Source organism: Phlebotomus argentipes, unplaced genomic scaffold (genome assembly GCF_947086385.1).
Source record: "Phlebotomus argentipes unplaced genomic scaffold, Phlebotomus argentipes genome assembly contig_15, whole genome shotgun sequence".
Classification (NCBI taxonomy): Eukaryota; Metazoa; Arthropoda; class Insecta; order Diptera; family Psychodidae; genus Phlebotomus; species Phlebotomus argentipes.
The window spans coordinates 18,052,215-18,073,638 of NW_026776181.1; the positions used below are offsets into that span (position 1 = coordinate 18,052,215).

The window sequence follows — 21,424 nt, forward strand, 5'->3', positions numbered from 1 at the left end:
CTCTTAGTCTGTACATATCTTCCTGACACTCTTGACAGTCCTTGTGCAGAATTTTCAACACTTTTCAGACACTTCTGAGCGTCTTTAGAGTCATTTTCTATCGCTTTTTTGACTCATTTCTGAAATATCACAATATAATCCCGGGTTTTTCGTCTCAAGAGGTTAAATCTCTTCAAATGCTTGTATTTAAGATTGTGTGAACTGGTTTTAGTGTCTCACGATTTGTTCATTAACGATTTCTGTCTTGATTTCCAAGTTTTGTCATCGGAAAATGCCTAGAAAAATTCTAATCAAATTGTGAGTTTATGAAAATCGGTTTAAAAACCTTTTAATTAGTTCAAGAACTAATTTTAATCCTTTCAAATCTAGAAATGAGTAAATTTAACCGCGAAAATTGCTCTTCTAGGCTAAAATGACATTTTTGAAGTTATGTTTGACTTCAAAGCTGTTTCTTGCTTCAAGAAAATATCTAATCTGAAGTTTTTGGAACACAAATGCTCAGTCTCAAGAAAAAAAGAAATATTCTCAGTTTAGGCACAATTTTGATGATTTTGAGGGTAATTTGAGCACCCAGAATTTGTCTTAAATCAAGCACACAACCTAACAAATAATAAATTGATTTTTCTAAGAATTGTCAACTTGTTTAATTATCTTTTGCAATGCAAATTATTTTACCACTTTAATTTCCTACCAATTCCAACTGTAAAATCTACCCCTTGATTAAAGCTCACAACGCGCTTCAGGTGTGCATTAAAGCCCCCTTTTCAAGTACACACTTCTCTAGGAGATAATCTGCGAAATCTGTTTAAATTTCTACACTCCAGAGTGAATCCTATCACTCGCAAAAGCGGCTTGTATTTAGTACAAGCTGCATTATATTGAGAATTAATCCATAAATGCCGAATATCCGCTCGCTTTTGTGTGTTCCGATTAAAATGAAAATTTTGACTGCTATTGCCTTTGACTATTAATCAGGAGAGTGTGCAAACATTGTCCTTTCAAAAGCACTTTTCGGATGTGTGTGGCATTAATTAAAATGTTGCGAGATGAGACCGATTCGCCATGGTATAATTATTTCATTGGCCCTTGTAGTGCCGTTTTCAATTGAAAATTTCGACAATGAGTTAATAATAATTACATGAACCCTCATCTCGCCATATCATTGTCATTATCAAAATGAGTTTAATTAAAAAAAAGATCACACTTCGGAGCAGGAAAGTCTCATTAGTGTGCGATTTGGTATTGTTTTGCATTGAATTAAACTCCAGTGTTATTGATATATTTGATAAAAGAGCATTTTTTCTCTCGATATTTCCCTTGAAATTCAATATATATGTGGAAACTCAATTAATGGCAGCGTGAAATATCTAAATCTGCATTGTTAATATTGCCTGGCAGTGTTGTCCGTGTTGTCCATTGTTGAGGCCTCCATTGGGGGGGGGGGGGTGTCGATGGGGTGACAGAGAAGGGAGGAAATCATTCAATATATGACTCGGTTCAGTGACTGCGTCCGCAAAATATCCTGCTGACTCGGCTTCGCCGCAACATTCGGCGGTCAATTTTATTTTATTGTCCACGAGAAATGAAGAGGTATTCTTTTATTTATGCCGCCTGTTGTCAATATAACTTTTTATACATAAAACATCAAACTTCATCCCCGGCACAATTGCCACCCTCGTCGCTGTCCCTTTGGCATCATCAAAGGGGATTTTAATTGTGCAACCGTTTCACTCGCGCCAGTCTGTTTAACGCCGAAACCAGAACTCGCAGCCTTTGTTTTTTCGGGTTCCACATGGAAAATGTGAAGTATTTTAATTTAATTTCATTTTTCAACCCATTCTGTGGAAGTCCAAAAATTTAACATGGAATAAAATTCAGCACAAACTTGAACAATTGCTCAATCACATGCGAAAATCGCTGCAGTGACAATGAAAATGAAATTTTGTATGGGCGAAAATCGGGTGAATTTTTGTGAGATTCGCCAGATTTATCGAAATATTCACATACATTGTACCTAAAGCTCATCATTTAGAGAGTTTCGTGGGGAAGGAAACTTACTGAATACCAGCTCACACTTTAACTATCTCTTCCTTTCTTTCGCAACTCATTGAAAGTTCAACAAGTAAGAAAAAAAAAGAGAAGAAAGCGTAGAATCATGAATACACAACCCTTCGCAGTTTCTGCTGATTGATTCCGCGTAAAAAGTGTAAAAAACTTTTTCTGGAGGACAGACAGAATTCTGGGACGAAATTCAACGGATGCAGACAGAAACTTTTCAACTGATGGTAGTACCTTGGAAACAGTGTATATTTTTCTGCAAACACAGCACTTTCAGCGACAGTCTCTCGTGGAGTGGTTCTTTGAAAAGAGTTTGCAAAAGCTTTCGACTGCATGAAAGTGTCTCAATACATTCCACTCTCGGCTTGTGTATTAACACAGCTCAAACGAATGCGACGGCAAAACTATGTGGGCGAGATATTCATTAGCACAAAACACTTTTTCGGATGCACAAATTGCAAAGGTGACTCTTGACATTAAAAAAAACACACTTCAACATTCATTTTCCTCCCTTACATCCAAAGGGAAAGTCATTAGTTAGAGCAAATAATCAAAATTTTTATTAAAAATTGCAAAAATGATTATTTTCCAAGTAAAATTCCAAAATAAATTTAAAAAATTCATATTTTTCACAACTTATTTAAATAAATTTAGTTATATTAAAATATTTTCGGGATATTGAATAAACTTTTGAATTTCATCGGCACTCAAGCGTGTCTTTAAAATTTAATCTGCTGCCCTCTGGCGGCAATATGTGGAGAAAAAAATCAAAAATTTCAATTTTGATAAAACATTCAGAAAATAATCAAAAAAAATAATCAGATGTTGTATGAAATAATTAATTTTAAATAAAATAATCAAAAAATACATTCAGAATTTGTATGAAATAATTAATTTCTTATCAAATATTCAGCAAATAATCAAAAAATAATCAGAATTAATATAAAATAATCTATTTTTAATCAAATATTCAGTAAAGAATAAAAAAAATCAGAATTTTTATAAAATATTCGATTTTTAATGAAATATTTAGAAAATAATCAAATAATAATAATAAGGATTTTTATGAAATATTAATTTTTAATAAAATATTCAGAAAATAATCAGAATTAGTATGAAATAATCAAAATTTAAATAATATTCGCAAAGTTAATAGTCTGAAATCGCGAGTGACTTTCCCCTTGCTTACTTCGCGTTTGATTTTCCGTTGATAGGAAGATCTCGACGGTGAAAAGTACGGACAAGCGATGCAAAAAACATAGTTTTTAATAAAAAAAAAGTATGGAAAAATAGAAAAATCATGAGACAAAAACCATAAAGAAGTCTCTAGAATAACGTTCAACTCTTTTGCTGCACGGCAAAATCATTTATTAATTGACTTTGGAGGGAAAGTGACACACAGCATGAATGCGAAAAATATGAGAGAGAAAAGCTCCCGACGATGTAATTAGAGGCACCTGTTTCACTCTCCAACTTTGCTGTCCGAAAAGCTGTGGGGCGTCGAGAGTGAAGTCTATAAATTTGATGGTATTCATGCTGGAAGACTGCCAATGGATTTGGGCAAAAAAAGAGAGAGAGAGTCAAGTCGATTTCGGGGACTCAATAAGCATTTGCCATATTTTTTCCCCCCCCAGACTTTTACCCCTTTTACCAATTTTTCACCATTTGTTGCAATGCCAGCTCGTGACCCTGCTTGCATTGTTTAATTAATTCCTGCTGCAATATTTACAGCTTAAATTAAAAGCATTGCATACAATCCAATCACTCCGCACTGCGAAGAGCTTAAAGCTCTCCATTCAGTCGTCGTGAAAGTTTCCTTATATTGTATACTTCGGAGAGAGAATTACGTGTAAAGTAATAGTCTCTTTATTAATCATCTTACATTTACGATGATTGTTCTGAAAATAATATTTCATGGAATGAAAAACTCGACAATAATATAGATTTGTTGCTAGAATGTGTGTAAATTTAATTCCATCTCGTTACATTTTCCCCCGAACACAGTGTTCGAAGTCATGCGATATAAAATAATAACTTCCAAAACTTCTGTCTCGAGTATTGACATTAAATATTAATTCTTTTAATAGACACCCTTAATATTTGTGGCGGGTAATATCATTCTATTGCGACTTTTATTTCACCTTGTTGATACACGAATAAAATTGTCTCTGTCGTGATCAATAATTCCCTCGCTTTTTTCTCTCTCTATTTCGACGGGTGAATCGAAAACAATAAAAAGTCGATTTATCATAGCTTTCGTCTTATGTATGTTTGAAAAGCGCTGTCAAAAATTTCAAAATTTGTATCTTTTGGGGAAAACGTAAAATTCTCACAAAAATTGCTGTCATTTGTTCAAATTGGCCTTTTAAATTAACATATTATTGTTAGATTTTCACAATTTTCTTAAAATGTTCTTAGCCGTTCAATAAAAATAATATTTGTCATATCTTTTATCTTTTTTACTTTAAAACTTTCACAAAACAAAAATTCATGAATAAAGTATGAAGAATTGATTTTTTAGAATTCATTTGGGTAAAATGTACATAAAAACTATTAAAAATATACTTTGAAAACTAACATTTTCAGTTTTTTTCTTTTAATTTTGTCATATTTCAGGCAAAGAAATCCAATAAATACCAATAAAAGTGACTGAAAAATTTAGAAAATAAATTAGAAGCTAAATTTGGCAAATTTCGCTTCGGCTTTTCATAGTTTCCGACTCACCCGACGATTTCCAACACGGAAAATGTCGTCCTGATGGCTTGGCCAAGAGTTGTAAGTTCTTTTGCGTGGAAGACATTCACCACATTTCATGGGAAATTTACGTGTACAATTGCAGGTGATTTCCCTTCAGTGGGTCCACAGTTTGGGGTGTGGAATGTGCTCGTTAATTGTGGGGGCGGCGGCGGTGAGTGGATAAAATTGGGAGAAAGCGCGCGCCTAAGAGAGCCGCCTTTTGTCTTGTAACATGCAGAACAGCGCACACTTCTTGTGTTGAGGGAGACGTTTGGACAATAAATACGGGAATTGTGTTCGTTCTGGCAGGATGTCGTGTATGAGCTTGATGGTGGGGAGAGACTCTGCCAGTGTCGCCTCTCACTCTCTCCCAACTTGCCAGCATCAGTGACAAACAACATGCTGAATATTAACCACCCACCCCCCTGGCATCCCTCGGAAACATATCATATCTCTTTCTCCGTCATGCTGTCGCACGGAGACCTAATCAAATTTATTACGCGGCACCCGGAATTGTCTAAGTTTTATTCACTACAACTTCGTGTCTGCAAGTGGCCAAATGGCCACTTTCAAATTACATTGACTTCCATGCACTAAAACAATCTCATTTTGAATGTTTGAAGAGGGGTAATTTTTTAAATTAGACTTTTTCAATTAGATTCACGGGTTTTCTGCCACTGCAATCTTTCCGGGGGGGGGGGGGGGGGGGGGGATGTAATTAGGCGCGGGGTGGGAAGGCGAAACACGTGGAAATGTTGATAAACTTTAAAGCCCATCTCTTGCATGAACTTTAACAGCTTTACCATATAATTAGTTGGTAATCCTCACCAGCTACCCTTCGGTATCTGATAATCCGGCCTCCGTTCGATCTCTGTCCCCGCTTCGACCCTTTTCTCCCAGGGAGAGGTCATCAGGTGTCACGCGGAGTGCATGAGAGCCGTCTGTCCGCTCCTGCAGATGGATTTAATCTCAGGGATTGAGAGATTGTTTACAAGAATGTGATCTAATTTCACCCGGGAAAAAAATCACTCTCCATCCCCTTCATTTATATTCATTATAAACAGCGCATTTCTCCCGAGTGATGCACACCCTGCGGGGCTCGGATGTGTTTCTCTCTGCATCCACAATGCCAACTTTATGCTCTCCTCCTCCTCCTCCTCCTCCTCCTCCCCTTTCGTCCTTCACTGTGTGCAGTGCTGCTGAAAAGAAGCAAAACTTTCCTCACACAAACAACAATAATGCGACACTGGGAGTGAGATCGCTTAAAAATTCTATGAATCCAACCAAACAAAATCACAATCATATACATATGCACACCGAACGCTGTAGTGCTGTTCATAAAGTGTTTGCAGCAGAAGCTGCAGCATGTCAAAGGTCGTTGCTTGGAAAACTGCATGCAGAATGTTTATCTCGTCTTGCGGGGTGGCGAAGAAGCACCCCGGGTGCACTCGGATGACTGTCTGCGGGGTGGCTGGAGCGTGGGTCGCACGAGGGTGATTGTCCTGGGACGCTCTGTGGGTGGTTATTGAAGGGGGGGCAGGAGAATGACGAGAGAGTGCACGCTAGGACGAGCGACGTATGACAAATATTGGCATTGAGGGTTGTGAAGACGAAGATGAGATTTGCAGTGTTTCACCACACCTTTCAATTCATCTGCAATAACTCAACACTTTTTACGTGTTTGTGCTGATTTTTCTAATCTCGAGAGGATTTGAAGTGCATCCTTTTCCTTGGGAAATGCAAGAGCAGAAGATTCTGTACAATTCAGCAATATCTTTTGCATGGGGTTATCAAAGGGGTGTGGAAAAATGTGAAGGAGAAGAGGTGAAAAGTATTGTATCTTCTCTGGAATCAACACATTAAATGATTGATTTTCCCTCAGTCAAAGTCACTCTCCAATAACACCAATTACGCTAATTGCAGCACACTAAACAGAACATGAAAATCCCTCGTTATTAATCCACTCTAAAGAGATTAAATTGATATGACAAATTCCCTCGAGCGACGAAATATCTATTATCTTTTGCTATGGTCATGAGGGTAAAAACTATATAGAAACTTGGCTATCACTTATTTTCTGGTCGCTTCATTCTCCGGAAAACTTTGTCGCATTCCATGCTTATGAGAATTTTGGGCGCCCGCGGCCAAATTCTATACCTGTGGAACTCTGTAGGGATGCTCAAGTAATTTTTTCGGGCTCCGCAGAGGACTTTATTGAAACAGGATGTGAGGATTGTACAGTCAACTATTGCCGGGGTGTTTGCCGACTGAGAGCACAGGATAAAATTGAAGAATGGGCCACGCGGGGAATTCCTTGTTTTTCAGCAGCAGCAGAGAGACGAAATTGCGAAGCGGCGAGGGTGAAAGGTCAGCAGGGGTGGTTTTCATTGCCAACGGCCAATGTGTATAATGATATTATTCGGGAAATTGTCATGATAGATCGACGCATGTGCCAAATTTTCCAAAAGCCACGGGGTATTTTTCATCCATGCCACCACCCCCAACCCTCCGAAGCGGCACGATATATTTTAAGAAGTAAGCAACCCCCGGCGCCCACATAACTTACACAAGCTCCAGTGTGTGCTATTTTGTAATGAAATTTCATGGGGTGCAGGGGAAAAGAGTCATTCAACTCATTTTCCTCGTACATATGCTCCCTTTTCACTTGAATTTAATTTGATTAAATTTTTTCCCCTCCCGAGACGGCAGGTACATGTGATTCCCGATCCTCTTGTGAGCAGGGGGCTGCTCTCGGGCAATCAATGGGGTTGGTGGCATTAAATTTTTGGCGCTAAAATTGTCTCTCTTTCTCTCTCTCTCTACCCCGAAATTATGGGGGCTGATTTGCTTCGTTGGCCCTTTTTTATTATTATCAAATTATACACTCGCCCAGCGTCATCTCACGATAAACCCTCCCTCCCCCCGCGGCTATATATAATTGCTGGAGAATTTTCACATTTTATGGGGTTTGCGGGGGGCGCGTAAATTCATATCAGACCGGCACAGCAATAAAATTTTATTTTCTATATTTTCTCCACACGCAGCAATGTGAAATGGTTTCAATCATAACGCTTGATAGCGTACTGCAATTACAACACAAATCAAATTTGCTCCTTCTCACGACCACCCGACGATGGCCTACGCCACTTCTCCTGCAGGGGCAGTCAGGGTTCCGCCACTCGCGTCAACTTCGCACCCCGGCGCGCACACTCGGCGGCACTCGGGCGTCATCAGCGACACGAGAGGGGTTGATGATGGTTCACAGTCTCTCTCTCTGCCAAAGGCAACCCTCTCGCCTCTTGTGATTTGCCTAAACTCCGGCGGAATGCCAGGCCAAATGCACCTCCAGAGTGAGAATCTTTCGGGTCAAGCATCCCGTCTCTCGCGGTCTGCAAGACATCCATCCAGAGAGAGTGAGAGAGAGAGAGCGCGCGAGAGAGAGATTTGGCACACAGTTCCCCAATGATGATGACGATGAGAGCGAGACAGTAACATAGTAACGAAAATAAGGGGGCAACGTACGTGAATATAAAAGAGAACACTCAGTCAATGGAATACTGCTTTGGCAGACGGTTCTGGACCCGTTAAAAGTCACATCGCGCTCCATTTGGGAGACACTCTTGCGCTGTCTTCAGTGTCTGTGACATCTGAGATATCGTGACAACTGTGCCGTGAATCCTCGCGTCGTGACTTCACGCGTTGCATCCGTTGGCGATTGAGCACCAACTGTCTCAGTGCACTTGTTTCCAACGGGTGTTTTTGTGGTTAAACCCGATTCAATTGCGAACAAGCTTTCCCGTGTGACCTTTTCACGCCCAAAGTGATGTCCTTTGAGGGTGTTTGGACAGTATCGTGTGCGGAAATCTCACAACTGACCACCATTCATTGTGCATTGCCGAGGAACAAGTAGAGGCGAGTGTGTTTTGTGTGAGAATTGGCAAAGGAGAAAAACATCTGACAGAGCAAAGACGTGACAGCTGAAACGTCACATGCGTGCTATAAATGTTGAACTGTGTGAAAATTGGTGGCTTTCGTAACGGACTTCAACCTCGTCAGGGTTGATTGTTTTTCGAGGGTGAATAGGAAGAAAATGTGGAGACTTGAGACTCACGAGTGACCTAGAAAAAACTATCAAGACGTCGGCAAAATCAGGCAATAGAGCGGTGCGAAATCTTGCTGAAACCAAGAGATGAAAGCAGTGTGATGAACCCACAAATCTGGGTCGCACAAGAAGAGAGACACAACAAGCATAACTTTGAGGAGAATTTGATTAGATTGTGAAGCTTGGAAAGTTGGGCCATTGGGCGACCCAAAGTGAAAATCCAAGTCACATCTCTGGTGCCATTATTAGTTTCAATCTCCACAACGGATGACTTCTTAGCAATTGAGACACGACAATACATATAGTCCCTTGCTGGCCGTTGCTTTGGTCGGTGTGTGAGAGGCCACCCTATAAATTGAAGTGGTGTCATTCAGTCCCTCGGACATCCCCAGTTGTGTGGCTGAATTGAGAGACAAGTTTCCCTGGGAAAATTGGAGCAGTTTTGTGGTGAAGTGTGGGACTGTACAGTGTGGACTGTAATTGTTAAAATCGATCCAAGAGTGCTGGAGCGCCAGGAAAACTGTCGTCGTCTGGCGAGTTTTGGCGTCAACGCACTTCTTGTTGCGACAATTTACATGTAATTGGGAATTCTATCGACTCACCACACCAGAATAGCAAGTGCACACCATCGGCTGAGAGAGCCATCCAACTGTGCATCGATAAATTATCTCGCGGGGACAGACTCCGTTAAAACGGGTTTTGCGCCGGCGAGAGAGATATAGCAAATTGCCTTTTTGCTCACCCCCCGAAATTGCCGCAAATTAGCCCCGCTCAAGTGTTGTGGACTTGAAGAGAGTCTCAGAAGCCACTCTGCATTAATAATAGAGGCAAACACGACAACTTAAAGAGTCACTGAAGGAGTTTAGAGGGGAGAGAGAAAAGCATGAGATGTCGAGTGGCAATCAGCTGCATTTCCCACGATTGTGAGCAGAGTGATTAGACAATTGTTACGCAAAAAGGAAAAGAGAGGATCAAGGACAATCCCCAAGATGCCCATCACAATGTCACCGCAGCACTTTTTGGGCTTCATCATCGCCTTCACGTGCGTCCTGTGCTACCACAACAGTCTCAACTGTAGCTTTGTGTTTGACGACATCAGTGCCATCAAGGAGAACAAGGACCTTCGTCCGCACACACCGTGGAAGAATATCTTCTTCAATGACTTCTGGGGCACTCCGATGCAAAAGGTACGGCCCTTCCGCAGCTCCAAGAGAGCATCCCTCATATATATAACCCAGTGACAGAGTACACAAAACTCTCTGTCCAAATACGCTGTGTTTGTTTTCAACCCTTCGCTACCCACGTTCGCCACTTTTAGCCGGCTATTTGGGGCGAACTCGCGTGGGCGGCGCGGAAATAGAGCAATGTCGATATTAATGAATAGAGAGAGAGAGTGTTGTTTTGCTGCTTCGTGAACAAGTCTGGGAATGAATATTGAAAAGCAACACCAAAAACTCACTCAGATTTATAAGATAAGATTTCGATGGGCGCTTAATAGAGCGAAGAAGCAAATCTACTGAAGTATTTCTTCCAATTGGAACATTATAGAGAGCAACAACATATTTATGTCTATTTCTCCATTCACACTCAATGTTTGATTAAATACGAGCACTCAGCCAACTCTCTTCGGCTCTTCACACTTTTTCCCATATGTAGAGAAATCAAATCGAACGCATGTGACGAAAAAATTCCGCCCCACTTTGGAAAGATATCGAGATTTGTTTGTGCTAGAATCGGATTGTCGCAGAAAAATAAATCGTAAATCAACTTCTGCAGCGCAGAGTTTAGGGCGCGGATGACGGGGGTGGAGGGGGTGGGAAATGGGGGGAAAGTAAATAGAGGAAGATGGTTGGAGAGACACTATTTTTGTTGTTGGAAGAAAAATATGCATGCGAAATAAGCCCTCCCATCACCTTCAGGGGTGTGTGTGGCAGAGCACAGAAGTCCTCTCCACCTCTCCAACCCTTGGCGAGAGAGAGAGCACAATTTATGAGATATCCCGACAGTACAGCGTGGAATTATAAAAGGTGTGTGTTTATGCCATGGTATCGCATTCAAATAAATCACAATTCAGCATTGGGGACTTCTCGGGTGGAGATTACACAAGGAGAATTGGTGGAAAAATTGAGGAATACAAAGTGGATTCCATGGTGAAGTGTGGCGTGTGTGAGGTGCTTTTCGGGGGGGGGATAAAAACACCCTCCTTCGGGGGAGCTTCTGTGTTGAGGAGTTTGCGACGTGCTAGTTTTAGAGATTTTCGCCACATATTGCTGAAAGTGGAGAAAAGTGAAAAATTCCTATCAGTTTCGGAGCTATTTGCTCTATGTATTTCCACCCCCAAAATTACCGCAAATAAAATTCACTGTGAAGTCAAAATTCCACGGCGCGGAAGAAGTATTTAATGGGAGGGTGAAACACACCCTCTCTCATTCGGAAGGAGCGCGCGAGAAAATGTAAATGTTTTGGAAGAGGACAAAGTGTAATGATAATTGTGTATAGTGTTAGTTTTCTTTCTCTTGGCGCCTAACTTGTGTCTCTATTTAACTTTAATCTCCCCCAATCTCCAACCCCAAGCGCCGGGCCCACGATGCGTTGCTGTGTCGTCATGTGGGGGACATTTAGCGGAATAGTAGGTGTATTAAAGTGAGATTTCCTTGGATCGTGTGATGGTGTGCCATTATTCACTTTGGTGCCATTTGGCGCCTTGTTTAATGCCATCAATAAGTTAATGAAGTTGAGCTGGGGGTTGGGGGTGCGATTCAGACGTAGAAATGACGACCTTCTGCCCTTCACTACATTATCGCTTCGGCGAGCAAATTGAGGCGAGAGCGAGAGACGTTTCGGGGGTAGTTTGTGAGAAATAAAAATTCAATAATCACATTTTGACACGACATTTATCTCTTTTGATTGCTCCCGAGCCGCCGCAGCCAGTCAGTCATTCAGTCACCCAAGCATACACTCTCTTGTGGGGCTCCTCGAACAATGGCGCGCATACCCACAATAATGTCCCAGTATCACGTACCACGCACATAGTTACCGACCCTCCTCTGGGTACATTGTACTGCCGACATTGGGTGGGGGGGGGGGGGAGTTGGGGCCCGGAGTGAGACAAGAAAATATAATGCGTGTGTCGTATTATTAAAAGGTTGAAAAAAGAGAGAGAGCGAGGCTGGTGTGCCAAAAGTAAAACTTCCCTCCGCATGCGACACGGAGGGTGGCCTGGCAGACTCTTGAGCATGCAACAGTGACAGGGGTGAAGTGGCAGGACACACCATCAGGAGTGTAGCAATATTTGCTTGGAGGAGAGCACTCTTGACGGAGGCAAAAACTCGTTAACAAAACGTAATGATCCGAAGAGGAACACACAAGACTTTGTGCGTGTACGCGCCGAAAAAAAAACATCTTGCCCACCCGTTTCACCCCCGCACGTGGGAACCCCTTCACGCTAGGGTGGCGAAGACGCTGGCATCTCACGAGAGAGGGTGTGTGCGTGGTAAGAAATGGGGACAACAACCTATCATCATCATTACAAGTCGCTTCCGAGGCGAAAAGAAACTCACAGAGGCTAACAAGAAAATTACACCAAGCTCGAGGAAGCTTGCACAAGAATGATTCGCAGTTGTGTGGAAGCTCAGTAGTTAGTAATGGATTAGAATTTAAATTGCAATGAAGCTCTTTTGCTGTGAATTCAGTCAAAACATGAGCAGCGAAAGTCAATTTGAAAGGAAAGCATGGATCCTTTGGGAGGTGGCAGAGTGAAAATCCCGGATGAAATCCTGGGAGACTCTCTAGAAAATTGTTTGCTCTTTTAAAATGCAGCTGAAAGAGCAGCGAGAATTTTACAATTATGACCAAAGGAGAATAACAAGCTCATAACTATGATGAGTGAATCACTGCGGCATTTACAGTGACTCCAAATTAAATAGAACCACCAGAGTCAAATTAAATAGAACCACCAATCTTCCCTCATTAATAAGTAATCATTATGCCAAGTTTGGAGACATTCAGCCTAATCCTTAATCCGTTTGTGATACTAAAGCACAAATGAAGCAGTAACATTTGAATTCTTGGCTTTTAAATATGTTTTGGGTTCTCAAAAAGACTTAAATGAACCCGAGGTGTCTTCAGAATATTTGTCCTGTCGATTTTCATTTTTTATCTGGACTTTTTAGGTGTTTTATATATAAAAATTTGATTAAGTTATTGTGCGTGAACAACACGAGACTTCAGAGGATCTTACGAAGATTTTTCGACTGCGTAAGAAAGGACATTTAATCAGGAGAATAACCAGAAGGTGTTCTTCTTCCAGCAAGAGAGTTTCGACAGATTTTTCAAAGGTTTAAAGCACATTCCATCATGTCTGCTTCTAAGATCCATTGAGAATTGTTCCCTAAGATCTCTTCAATCTCTAATAAAACCATAAGAAAGAAAAGGGCAATTAAAATTTTAGTTTTTGTCTCTCTGTTGCTTGACATTTTCTGAACTTCTCCACAAAGAAGTTATATGCAATAAGCATAACTCCTGCCACAATAGCCATAACTTAAATGATCTCTAACAAGTCGCTTTCAGCACTCAATTCAACTCATGGGAATTAAATCCGTACAAGTTTCAATTGCACATTTCCATCGTCAGATGAAATGAAAACCATCCGCAGAGAGAGTTGAAAAAGGGGTGAAAAAGCACAAATCCTGCGAATAATATCACGGAAATTGTTACTTGCTCTCTCTTCTCTTCTCTCTCTCTCTCTCACACTTTCAATAAATTTATAACGAGATAAATTTCAAAAGCAGCTCAAGTAGTGGTGGAATTACTTCACGTTGGACGGAAATAGAATTGAACGACACCAATTTTCTTTCTCGTTACCCCAGCGATTTTTTCCTTATATTTTCCCCATGAAATGTCGTGAAAATTTGATGAATCCATTTTCGCAACTACTAAAAAGTCCATCAGAACCTTCTCTCCCTTTCTCCCTTCCCCCCCCCCCCCAAACCATGGCAGCCAAGTCACGGCTTCGACATTTCCCATTCGTCCTCCGCTTTTTGCCACGGCGTTCCGCCACTGTTTCCCGGCGAAAAACCCCTTCCCACCACCCGTGCGAAATTCCCGCAATCACTTTTCCCACGGCGAATGCAAGTCTTCAGATCGATTGGGGCGCTCAATATAGGCCGCCGCCACCCGGAATGCCGTAGCACTTTGTAGGGGAATGTAAAAATCGGGTGATGGAAAAAGAATCAATTTTTCATTTTTATGCCAACGTTGCCCTCAAGCTTTCCCTCCTCGGCTTGCGCCCTTGTACAAGAAAATCTCAGACACATTGACATCTGTAAGGAGTAAAAAGCGCCTTGATTTGTGGCATTTCTATCCAACAATTCCACCAGGGAGAACTTTTTTAATAAAATATGTTATTATTACTTATAAAACTTTCATATCTTGTGGTGCACACGGGTGAGGGTTGAAGAAGAGAAGAAAAAAACACAGCGACCGAGGATTTTCCCACTCACTTTCAAAACGCTTTGATAAATTTCCGCTTGAAAGTTAATTTTGGGAAATGGGGGATGGGGTGAGAAATAAAAAACGAGTTGAGTGAATAAAGCGACAGGAAGGAACTGTCTGCAAATGAGTTTGGAATTGTTTTTTGCGGTATAAACTGTCGGCAACAGAGAAGAAAATTGATTCATACTTCTTCTTATTCATATTTCGATGAAATTTTTTAAATTGATAGTCAATTTTACTATTTGCACACTGAGTTATGGTTGTTGAAATTCATCAGCTAATTAAGTTTGGCTGTTGAGATTCAAAGAGAAAACAAATTGATAGACACGAAATCGGTTGAAAAGTACCAAAATAAACCTCTCTATTGGGATAAATTGAGTGGAATCGATATAAAGTTGAGGCTTTTTATGGAACACCGAACGGATGGAATGAAAATAGATAGAAATTGTATATTGTTGAGGTTGAAAATAAAAGAGGCAAAATAGACATGTATTTTTTGTGTGTTTGAAAAAAAAATACATATATTGTGGAAAGAGGAAAAATCCGTGGAAAGATAGAGCTTTTAATCGATTTTCCTCTTCAGCAATATTGTGTCAAATGAGTGACATCCACCCTGGATTTCAATTCTCGGTGCGGAACATAAATTCCGATGATATTCCAAATATAAACACAATTATTTGTTTTGCACTCTGCAAAATGGATTTTTCTGTTTGCCCTCACAAATACACACTTTGCGTCTGTCTCTACGTGTTGTTTTTTTTCGTGTATTTGTCATACATATATATATATATATATTTTTCCCCCCGCGATGGCAACATAAATTGTGCGGTGCAATACAGTTGGACATATTTTATAGTACAACATATAAATTCATACAATAATAATTATGATTAATCTTTCATGTTTTTCCACGCTGTAACAGCGACTCTCAGTCATTCTCCATTTGCAAGTGCACTTGAGGGAGGAAATTAAAATTCATTGAAATTAATTAATCACTCTGGGAAAAATGAATTGAAGACAAAAAAAATGGGAAGATTATTCCTAAATTTAATCAATAAATCTGTGTGATATTTAATCTCTGGGTGAATTTCTTCTGTTTCAACAAGAAATCATCTTTCTTTATGATACATCGCGGGTAAATATTGGAAAATGTATGTATCTGAGTCAGAAATCTGGGAGTTGGGCGAAGAAAAATTAGAGAAATAATGTAATTTGACCGCAGAAACTCACCCTCGAACTTCCTTCTTCATCGCAACAACACACACACAACTCAGCTCGGAGCTTTTGGGGGTGGTTAGGCGCTTTGGCTCTTAGTTGGCAAAATAAGACAGAAGATAGCAGCAAGTAGAGTTATGTGTGTGCCATCAAGAGACGACATCACGACGGCGACGACGACGATTCAAGTTTTATTTGACGATTTGTTACACGAGAAGAGACTCTCTTTGAGAATTTAGGGGTGCACCATACCCAGCGACAGCACAGACGTACCCATAGATTAGGGTATATTGCGGGGGGTGCGGGGGTGAGTGGGGCGAAAGGAGGCGAAGTGCAAAAAAAGCGTGATGGCTCTTAATAGGCGACATCAGACATGAGTTCTTACAAGATTTCTTCTATTTTTTCTCCTCTGCATCCAATTGTTCGTAGATTAGATTAAAGCGTGTATAATACAGAGAATGTCTCGGGCGTTTTGGGGGGCGCTCGCTATTTATTCTTGACACTCACATAACCCTTAAAGGGATCTTGTGTATTTTGCAAACTTTCTCTCTCTCTCTCTCTCTCTCTCTCTTTCGCCCACTTTTTTCTGCGCTTCTCCGTTTCTTTTGCCTTTAAGTAGCGCCTTTTCTCTTTTTTTACGATCACTTTTATGGCCTTAATTTGGAAATTCCGGAATTCAATGTGCGCCGCTCTTGCTTCCACGGATTGTCTCTTTTGCCATGGCGCCTCAAAAGAATCGGGAAGTTGTCACGATGAGGGCATCTCGGTGAGGCGGGAAGATGAAATGGGAAAGATACTTGAGGACTTCTGAGGGCGATTCACTGGCAAATCACAGTGCAATATCGTGAAAAGAGAGGATCAAAATTTACCAACAACCCAGTAAAAACTGTCCTGATGGAATTTCGCTGGATTCCTACCGGACAATTCATTGTGTCCCGTGGGATTTTCTTTAGGAAATCCACAATTTGTTCACACCTCTTAAGCCAGTGTAACAGACTTGATAAGAAACCCCATTTCTAGGGATTCTTAGTGCATTTTCCTCTGGGAATTTAGAAGTACATTCTTTAAAGTTCCTTCAAGGACGAAAAAGACATAAAACGATGGATTTTTAATTGATTTTTCTGTGGGAATTCCGTGGGACGATTCCGGTGTGTATCTGGGCTTTAAGAAAAAGGCTTTTCTCTTAAAGATTCCTGAAGGATTTCTACGGGTCTGTTTCGGTGTTTGTCCGGTTTTCAAGAGGATGGTTTTTACCTATAGGTTTCCTTAAGGAATGTCTGGCGGAACTATGGAAAAACGATGGACAGTGGATTGTGTTTCTACTGGGCAGTGCAAATTCAAAGTGTCCAAGCAATTGTTAGCTACTGATCAGCCTCTTAGCAGCTGAAACAAAAGCTCAAGGAGAGAAAGCTCACAAACAGAACGAGTCAGTGAATCAATTTCTCGGTGTAATGCCACATAACCATTTTCATGGGAAGGCACGAAAACTTTTAAATTGACTTGATGGGTTAGTTTTTCCAATGATGAATTTTCCACACTCTCCGCTTGCTGCGTCATCGATGAGCTGTTGCGTAACATTTGAGGGTGGGATCTTATTATTTTTCCGCCCTCATCTCAGAATGAGACTCACTCCTCGTGGACTTCACACTATTTAACTTTCTTCTCTCTTCCTTTTTTAATCAGATTTCATACCACAATTCAGGCCACTCTCTCTCTCTCTCTCTCTGCGCCCAAGTGACTTGCCATAGTTAAGCAGCTTTTCGGTTATTTGTGTTGAAAGTAATTTTATGTACAAATCCTCCCCATGTGGGGACGCGTGTAGTCACACACATTTAATATGTATTTCTGGGGTAGTTATCTCGCTGAATGATTTATTTATAAGATATTCCGCACAAGAAATTGTATAATTTTTTCTCCTTCGAGAATTCCGCACAATTCATTTGTATGGGCTTTGGGCTCTTGCCGTCTCCTTGTCTCCCCATCCCCTTGTTGCTCGCTGTCACGGCGTCCCGCAGGAGCAGCAGTCCTGCAATCAATCACACTGCAATGTGACATTCGCAGAGAATTTTACTATTTTTCATACCGCTTTAGCGCACGAAGACAATTTGAATATTTGTCTCAGATCTTTGGAATTTTCTTACTAACTGATCTGTGACTTTCTTTTCTCAATCTTCTCTAATCAAAATCTGTTATCTTAAATTGCGCTCAGAAAAGAGACACCATCATTTTGTAATTTTTTAAATGTGCAATCCAAAATGTTGCTGAATAACAGTTCAATCAAACTTCCTCATCATCTTTGGCGTCTGCTGTGTTTCTTCGCGCTGTTTTCTCAAGGAAGTCAAGCACATCGCCATCGTGTTTGGCCTTCACTGTGGCACTTGTGCTGCGTCTTGAGGCATTTCTTGGGTGGCTGGACGAAGGGCAAACAACAAATGAATATACAGCAATATGACAGGCATTAAATTGGGGTTAGTTGTTGTCTCCATCTCATAGTGTTCAATTTTTCTTAACTAGACTCGACACCCGCATGGCATTTCTCTCTCTCTGTGACGCTCCAGTGGCAAATAGGCCTTGGGATTGTGTCACACACAAATAAGACGACATCATGATCCCTTTATATCACCCCCATGCCGCCCAATCACGCCCACACACGATATGGATTTCGCTTGGGCATGACTTGCACCATCAGTCATTCCGCCCTGGATCTTCTCTCGGCTCTCCTGAGAATCGATCTCTGGCCAATTCATTTGCCTCCATTTTTTTCCCCGCATGCAATAACACAGGGATTTGCCAGTGTACGTGCAATTAAATCCCCGGCCAGGGATCCATCACGAGCCAAAGCGTCATGTTCATTGGCATATGCAATTTCCAATTAATAAAGCCATGGGACAGTTGGCCGAAGGGGGAAAAATCCGAATGGATGGTTGATCATGTTGCATAAAACGTGTCCGGTGCGCCTAATTAAGTGTCCACATAGATTCTGGGGGACATTTGATCGGCAATTGAATCCAGTTTAATTAGTATGATTTATTAAAATTAATTACACTGTCTCTTCTTACATTGTGCGGCCTTTGACTGGGGCCAATGTCCCAATGTTCAACTCCACAAATGATGCCCAATAATTTCCCAGCTAATCCAATTTTATACATATATATTAATTTCCATGGAAAATCACAGACGAGGTGCGCGCCTGACCACCATCGATATTAATTTAGACGAATGAATAATTTTGTGCTATTGTAACGAAATTAATTTCTCAATTATCACCAATTGCAAATGGCTTTTATACATTTGAAAGAATATTTATTATGCACAAAATGTGTATTCATTTATCATAGAATTACACGCTGAATTTTGGCTTGATGATGACATTATTAAATTAGGGGATGTATTGATTATATTTCTTTCCAAATCGATCCTCAACTTTGGCACATTATAGCAGTACTTTCGAGGGGTGGAAGTGATTCGTTAAATATAAATTCCCAGACAATTTCCAGTCTCTCAACCCTGTTTATACGAACATGGCGAAACTACTAATGCTGGCGAAGCCAAGGGGCAGATATTATGGTCGGAAGTGGTATACAACTTCACGAAAGTGTTTAGGAATTGGAAATGATAAAATATATCGAATTTCAACAAATTGAGGCATTTTCTACACAATTCTATTTAAAAAATATTTATATTGCTTTTTCTAGGTTATGTGATTGATATAAGACAGATTCAGGTGCTTAAAAAATCATCTAAATCATGAAAATTGTGTTAAATCTGGCAATTTTTCTCTTTTTCTTGGCAAAATTGAGCTTTGTCTACTTAAAAAAAACTTCATATTTGGTTAAGAAAGAGTTGAAAAGTCAATCATAACCTCAAAAATAGTATTTCAGTCTAGAAAATTGTCTTTTTGCACAGTTTTTCTGCGGTTTGTGCTTAAAAGTGGCATTCTTCGTCATTATCTTGTAGAAACATTGTGCTCTTCGCCATATTCACTAATTTTCTGGTGTAAAAAGCATCAGATTGTAAAGAAAGGTTTTTAAGCTGCATTCATAACCTCACAATTTAATCAAACTTGGATTAGATTTGTGATAAGTCAGAAATTCGGGTAGAAAACTGTTGAAGGAGTGTAAGAAATGCCTTGAAATACGTTTAGGAGTGTTGAAGATTCTGCAGAGGAATTGTGGTGTACAGATTCGAGGCATACTATCTCCCCCTTGGTCGTAGCCGTGGACTGAGAGCCTGAGCAAATCCTGGGAAGTCTCAGAGGGGCGGAGTTGGAGGGCAAATAGTGTGCTTGTGTGACCTAAATTTCGAATTGTGCACAAAAATTATTTGTTCACTGTGAATTTATGCTTTAACTCCCCAGTTTTCAGCCACTATCCTCCATTCACCGTTAGTCATATGTTTGGGGCGAAATATTCCGCCTGAGATGTAACTATGTACAGACTATGTGTATTTCGGATAAGTCCCTAAATGTCGGGGGTGAGAGAGGGAGAGGGATTTCTTTTATGCCAGCGCCACACAGCATAGGTTTCCTATACATATCCAGAGAGAGAGATCCATAAATGTGGATATGTACATATATGAGGAGTGTTTACTCCATCTTTTCCACTCCTCAAATCCACTGAATTTCCTTCGGCGTGGCCCACAAGCTTTTGCGCCCTTTGAAATCATGCACTCCGTGTATTTCGGTTGAGTGTGTGTGTGTGTGTGTGTGGAAATATTGTATAGAAAATGAGTGTAAGAAAATCCTTTTCATTCTCTGCACAACCCTATATAAATTTAACTTCATTTGCGGTCTGCACTGACCACCATTTGTAGTCGCCCCAGCAGTGCAAGGCGCTGTGCCAGTGTTCAATTAACTCTCAGTTTATCTAGTGTGTATTGTGTTAAATTGTATTGAAAAGCATCAGAGAGAAGGACAGCGGGGGTGGAAAATGCTGAGAAGGGGCGGCATGGAAGAATGATGAGGGATGTGGAGTGAGAGGGACTGTTAAATGAGAAGCAGGAATCTCTCTCTTCGAGAATGAATTTCCTGGCTCATTTACTCTCACTGGCTTTTTGCCCCCTTCACTTCAACCCCCTTGGGATTTCCTCACCTTTTTCGTCTCCCCAGCAAATGAAAACAGGGAAAACTTTTCAGTTTTCGTTGATACCAACATTGAGCAGAGCATTAGATGGGCAAAAAGTTCCTCCTCATTCATTATTCTTCGTTAAATATTTCATTTAATTAGATATCGGCCCGAAATTCGATAATCTCATAACACAATTAGGGGGATATATCGATTTCCAAACTGTTACATCTATGGCAGAAGGGCGGGGGAGGGGGTGGAAGAAAGAGTCCCACAGTGAAAGCTTTTGTCTGTGGGCTTTTTATGGGGAATGAGAGAAGCTCTCTCGGTGTTGGATTACAAGGGAAAAAAGAGAAGCATAAGATGCTCATGATACATTTTTCAACATTGCGTCTATTGGGACTTGTGAAAGCGCGAAAAAGCCTTTCTTTCTCGTGACGCGACACGTGTGTGTGATGTTTGGAATTTTAGACAGGAAAAGCTTTCATCCCAATTAATTTCCGATATTGCTTCATTCACAATTGATCACAAAATGTACACTTTTCCCGCTGAATATTAATGAAAGCGCGCGCGCGCGCTCGGATTGAGGGTGGATTTGTGCTTGAACAGCGACTCCACTGCTGAGTATTTTCTTAAATACCATACATATTTATGTTGTTGCCATCATTTTCATGTGCAATAAAATAATGATGTTGAGAAATGGCTCGCATATTTTACGCCAGAGTTGCTTCTTCAGGGGGTTAATTGCATGCTCACG

At 40.7% G+C, this 21,424-nt stretch overlaps 1 protein-coding gene across 1 annotated transcript in view; it reads left to right on the forward strand.

The window, feature by feature from the left end:
• Positions 1 to 9,503: 9,503 nt before the first annotated feature.
• The window catches only part of LOC132262149 (protein O-mannosyl-transferase Tmtc3), a 106,622-nt gene continuing 94,701 nt past the window's right edge, over positions 9,504 to 21,424 (forward strand). The window contains exon 1 of the mRNA XM_059761301.1: positions 9,504 to 10,083. Coding sequence (XP_059617284.1) covers positions 9,886 to 10,083 — 198 coding nt within the window. The 5' untranslated portion in view covers positions 9,504 to 9,885. The remainder of the gene's footprint in view (positions 10,084 to 21,424) is intronic.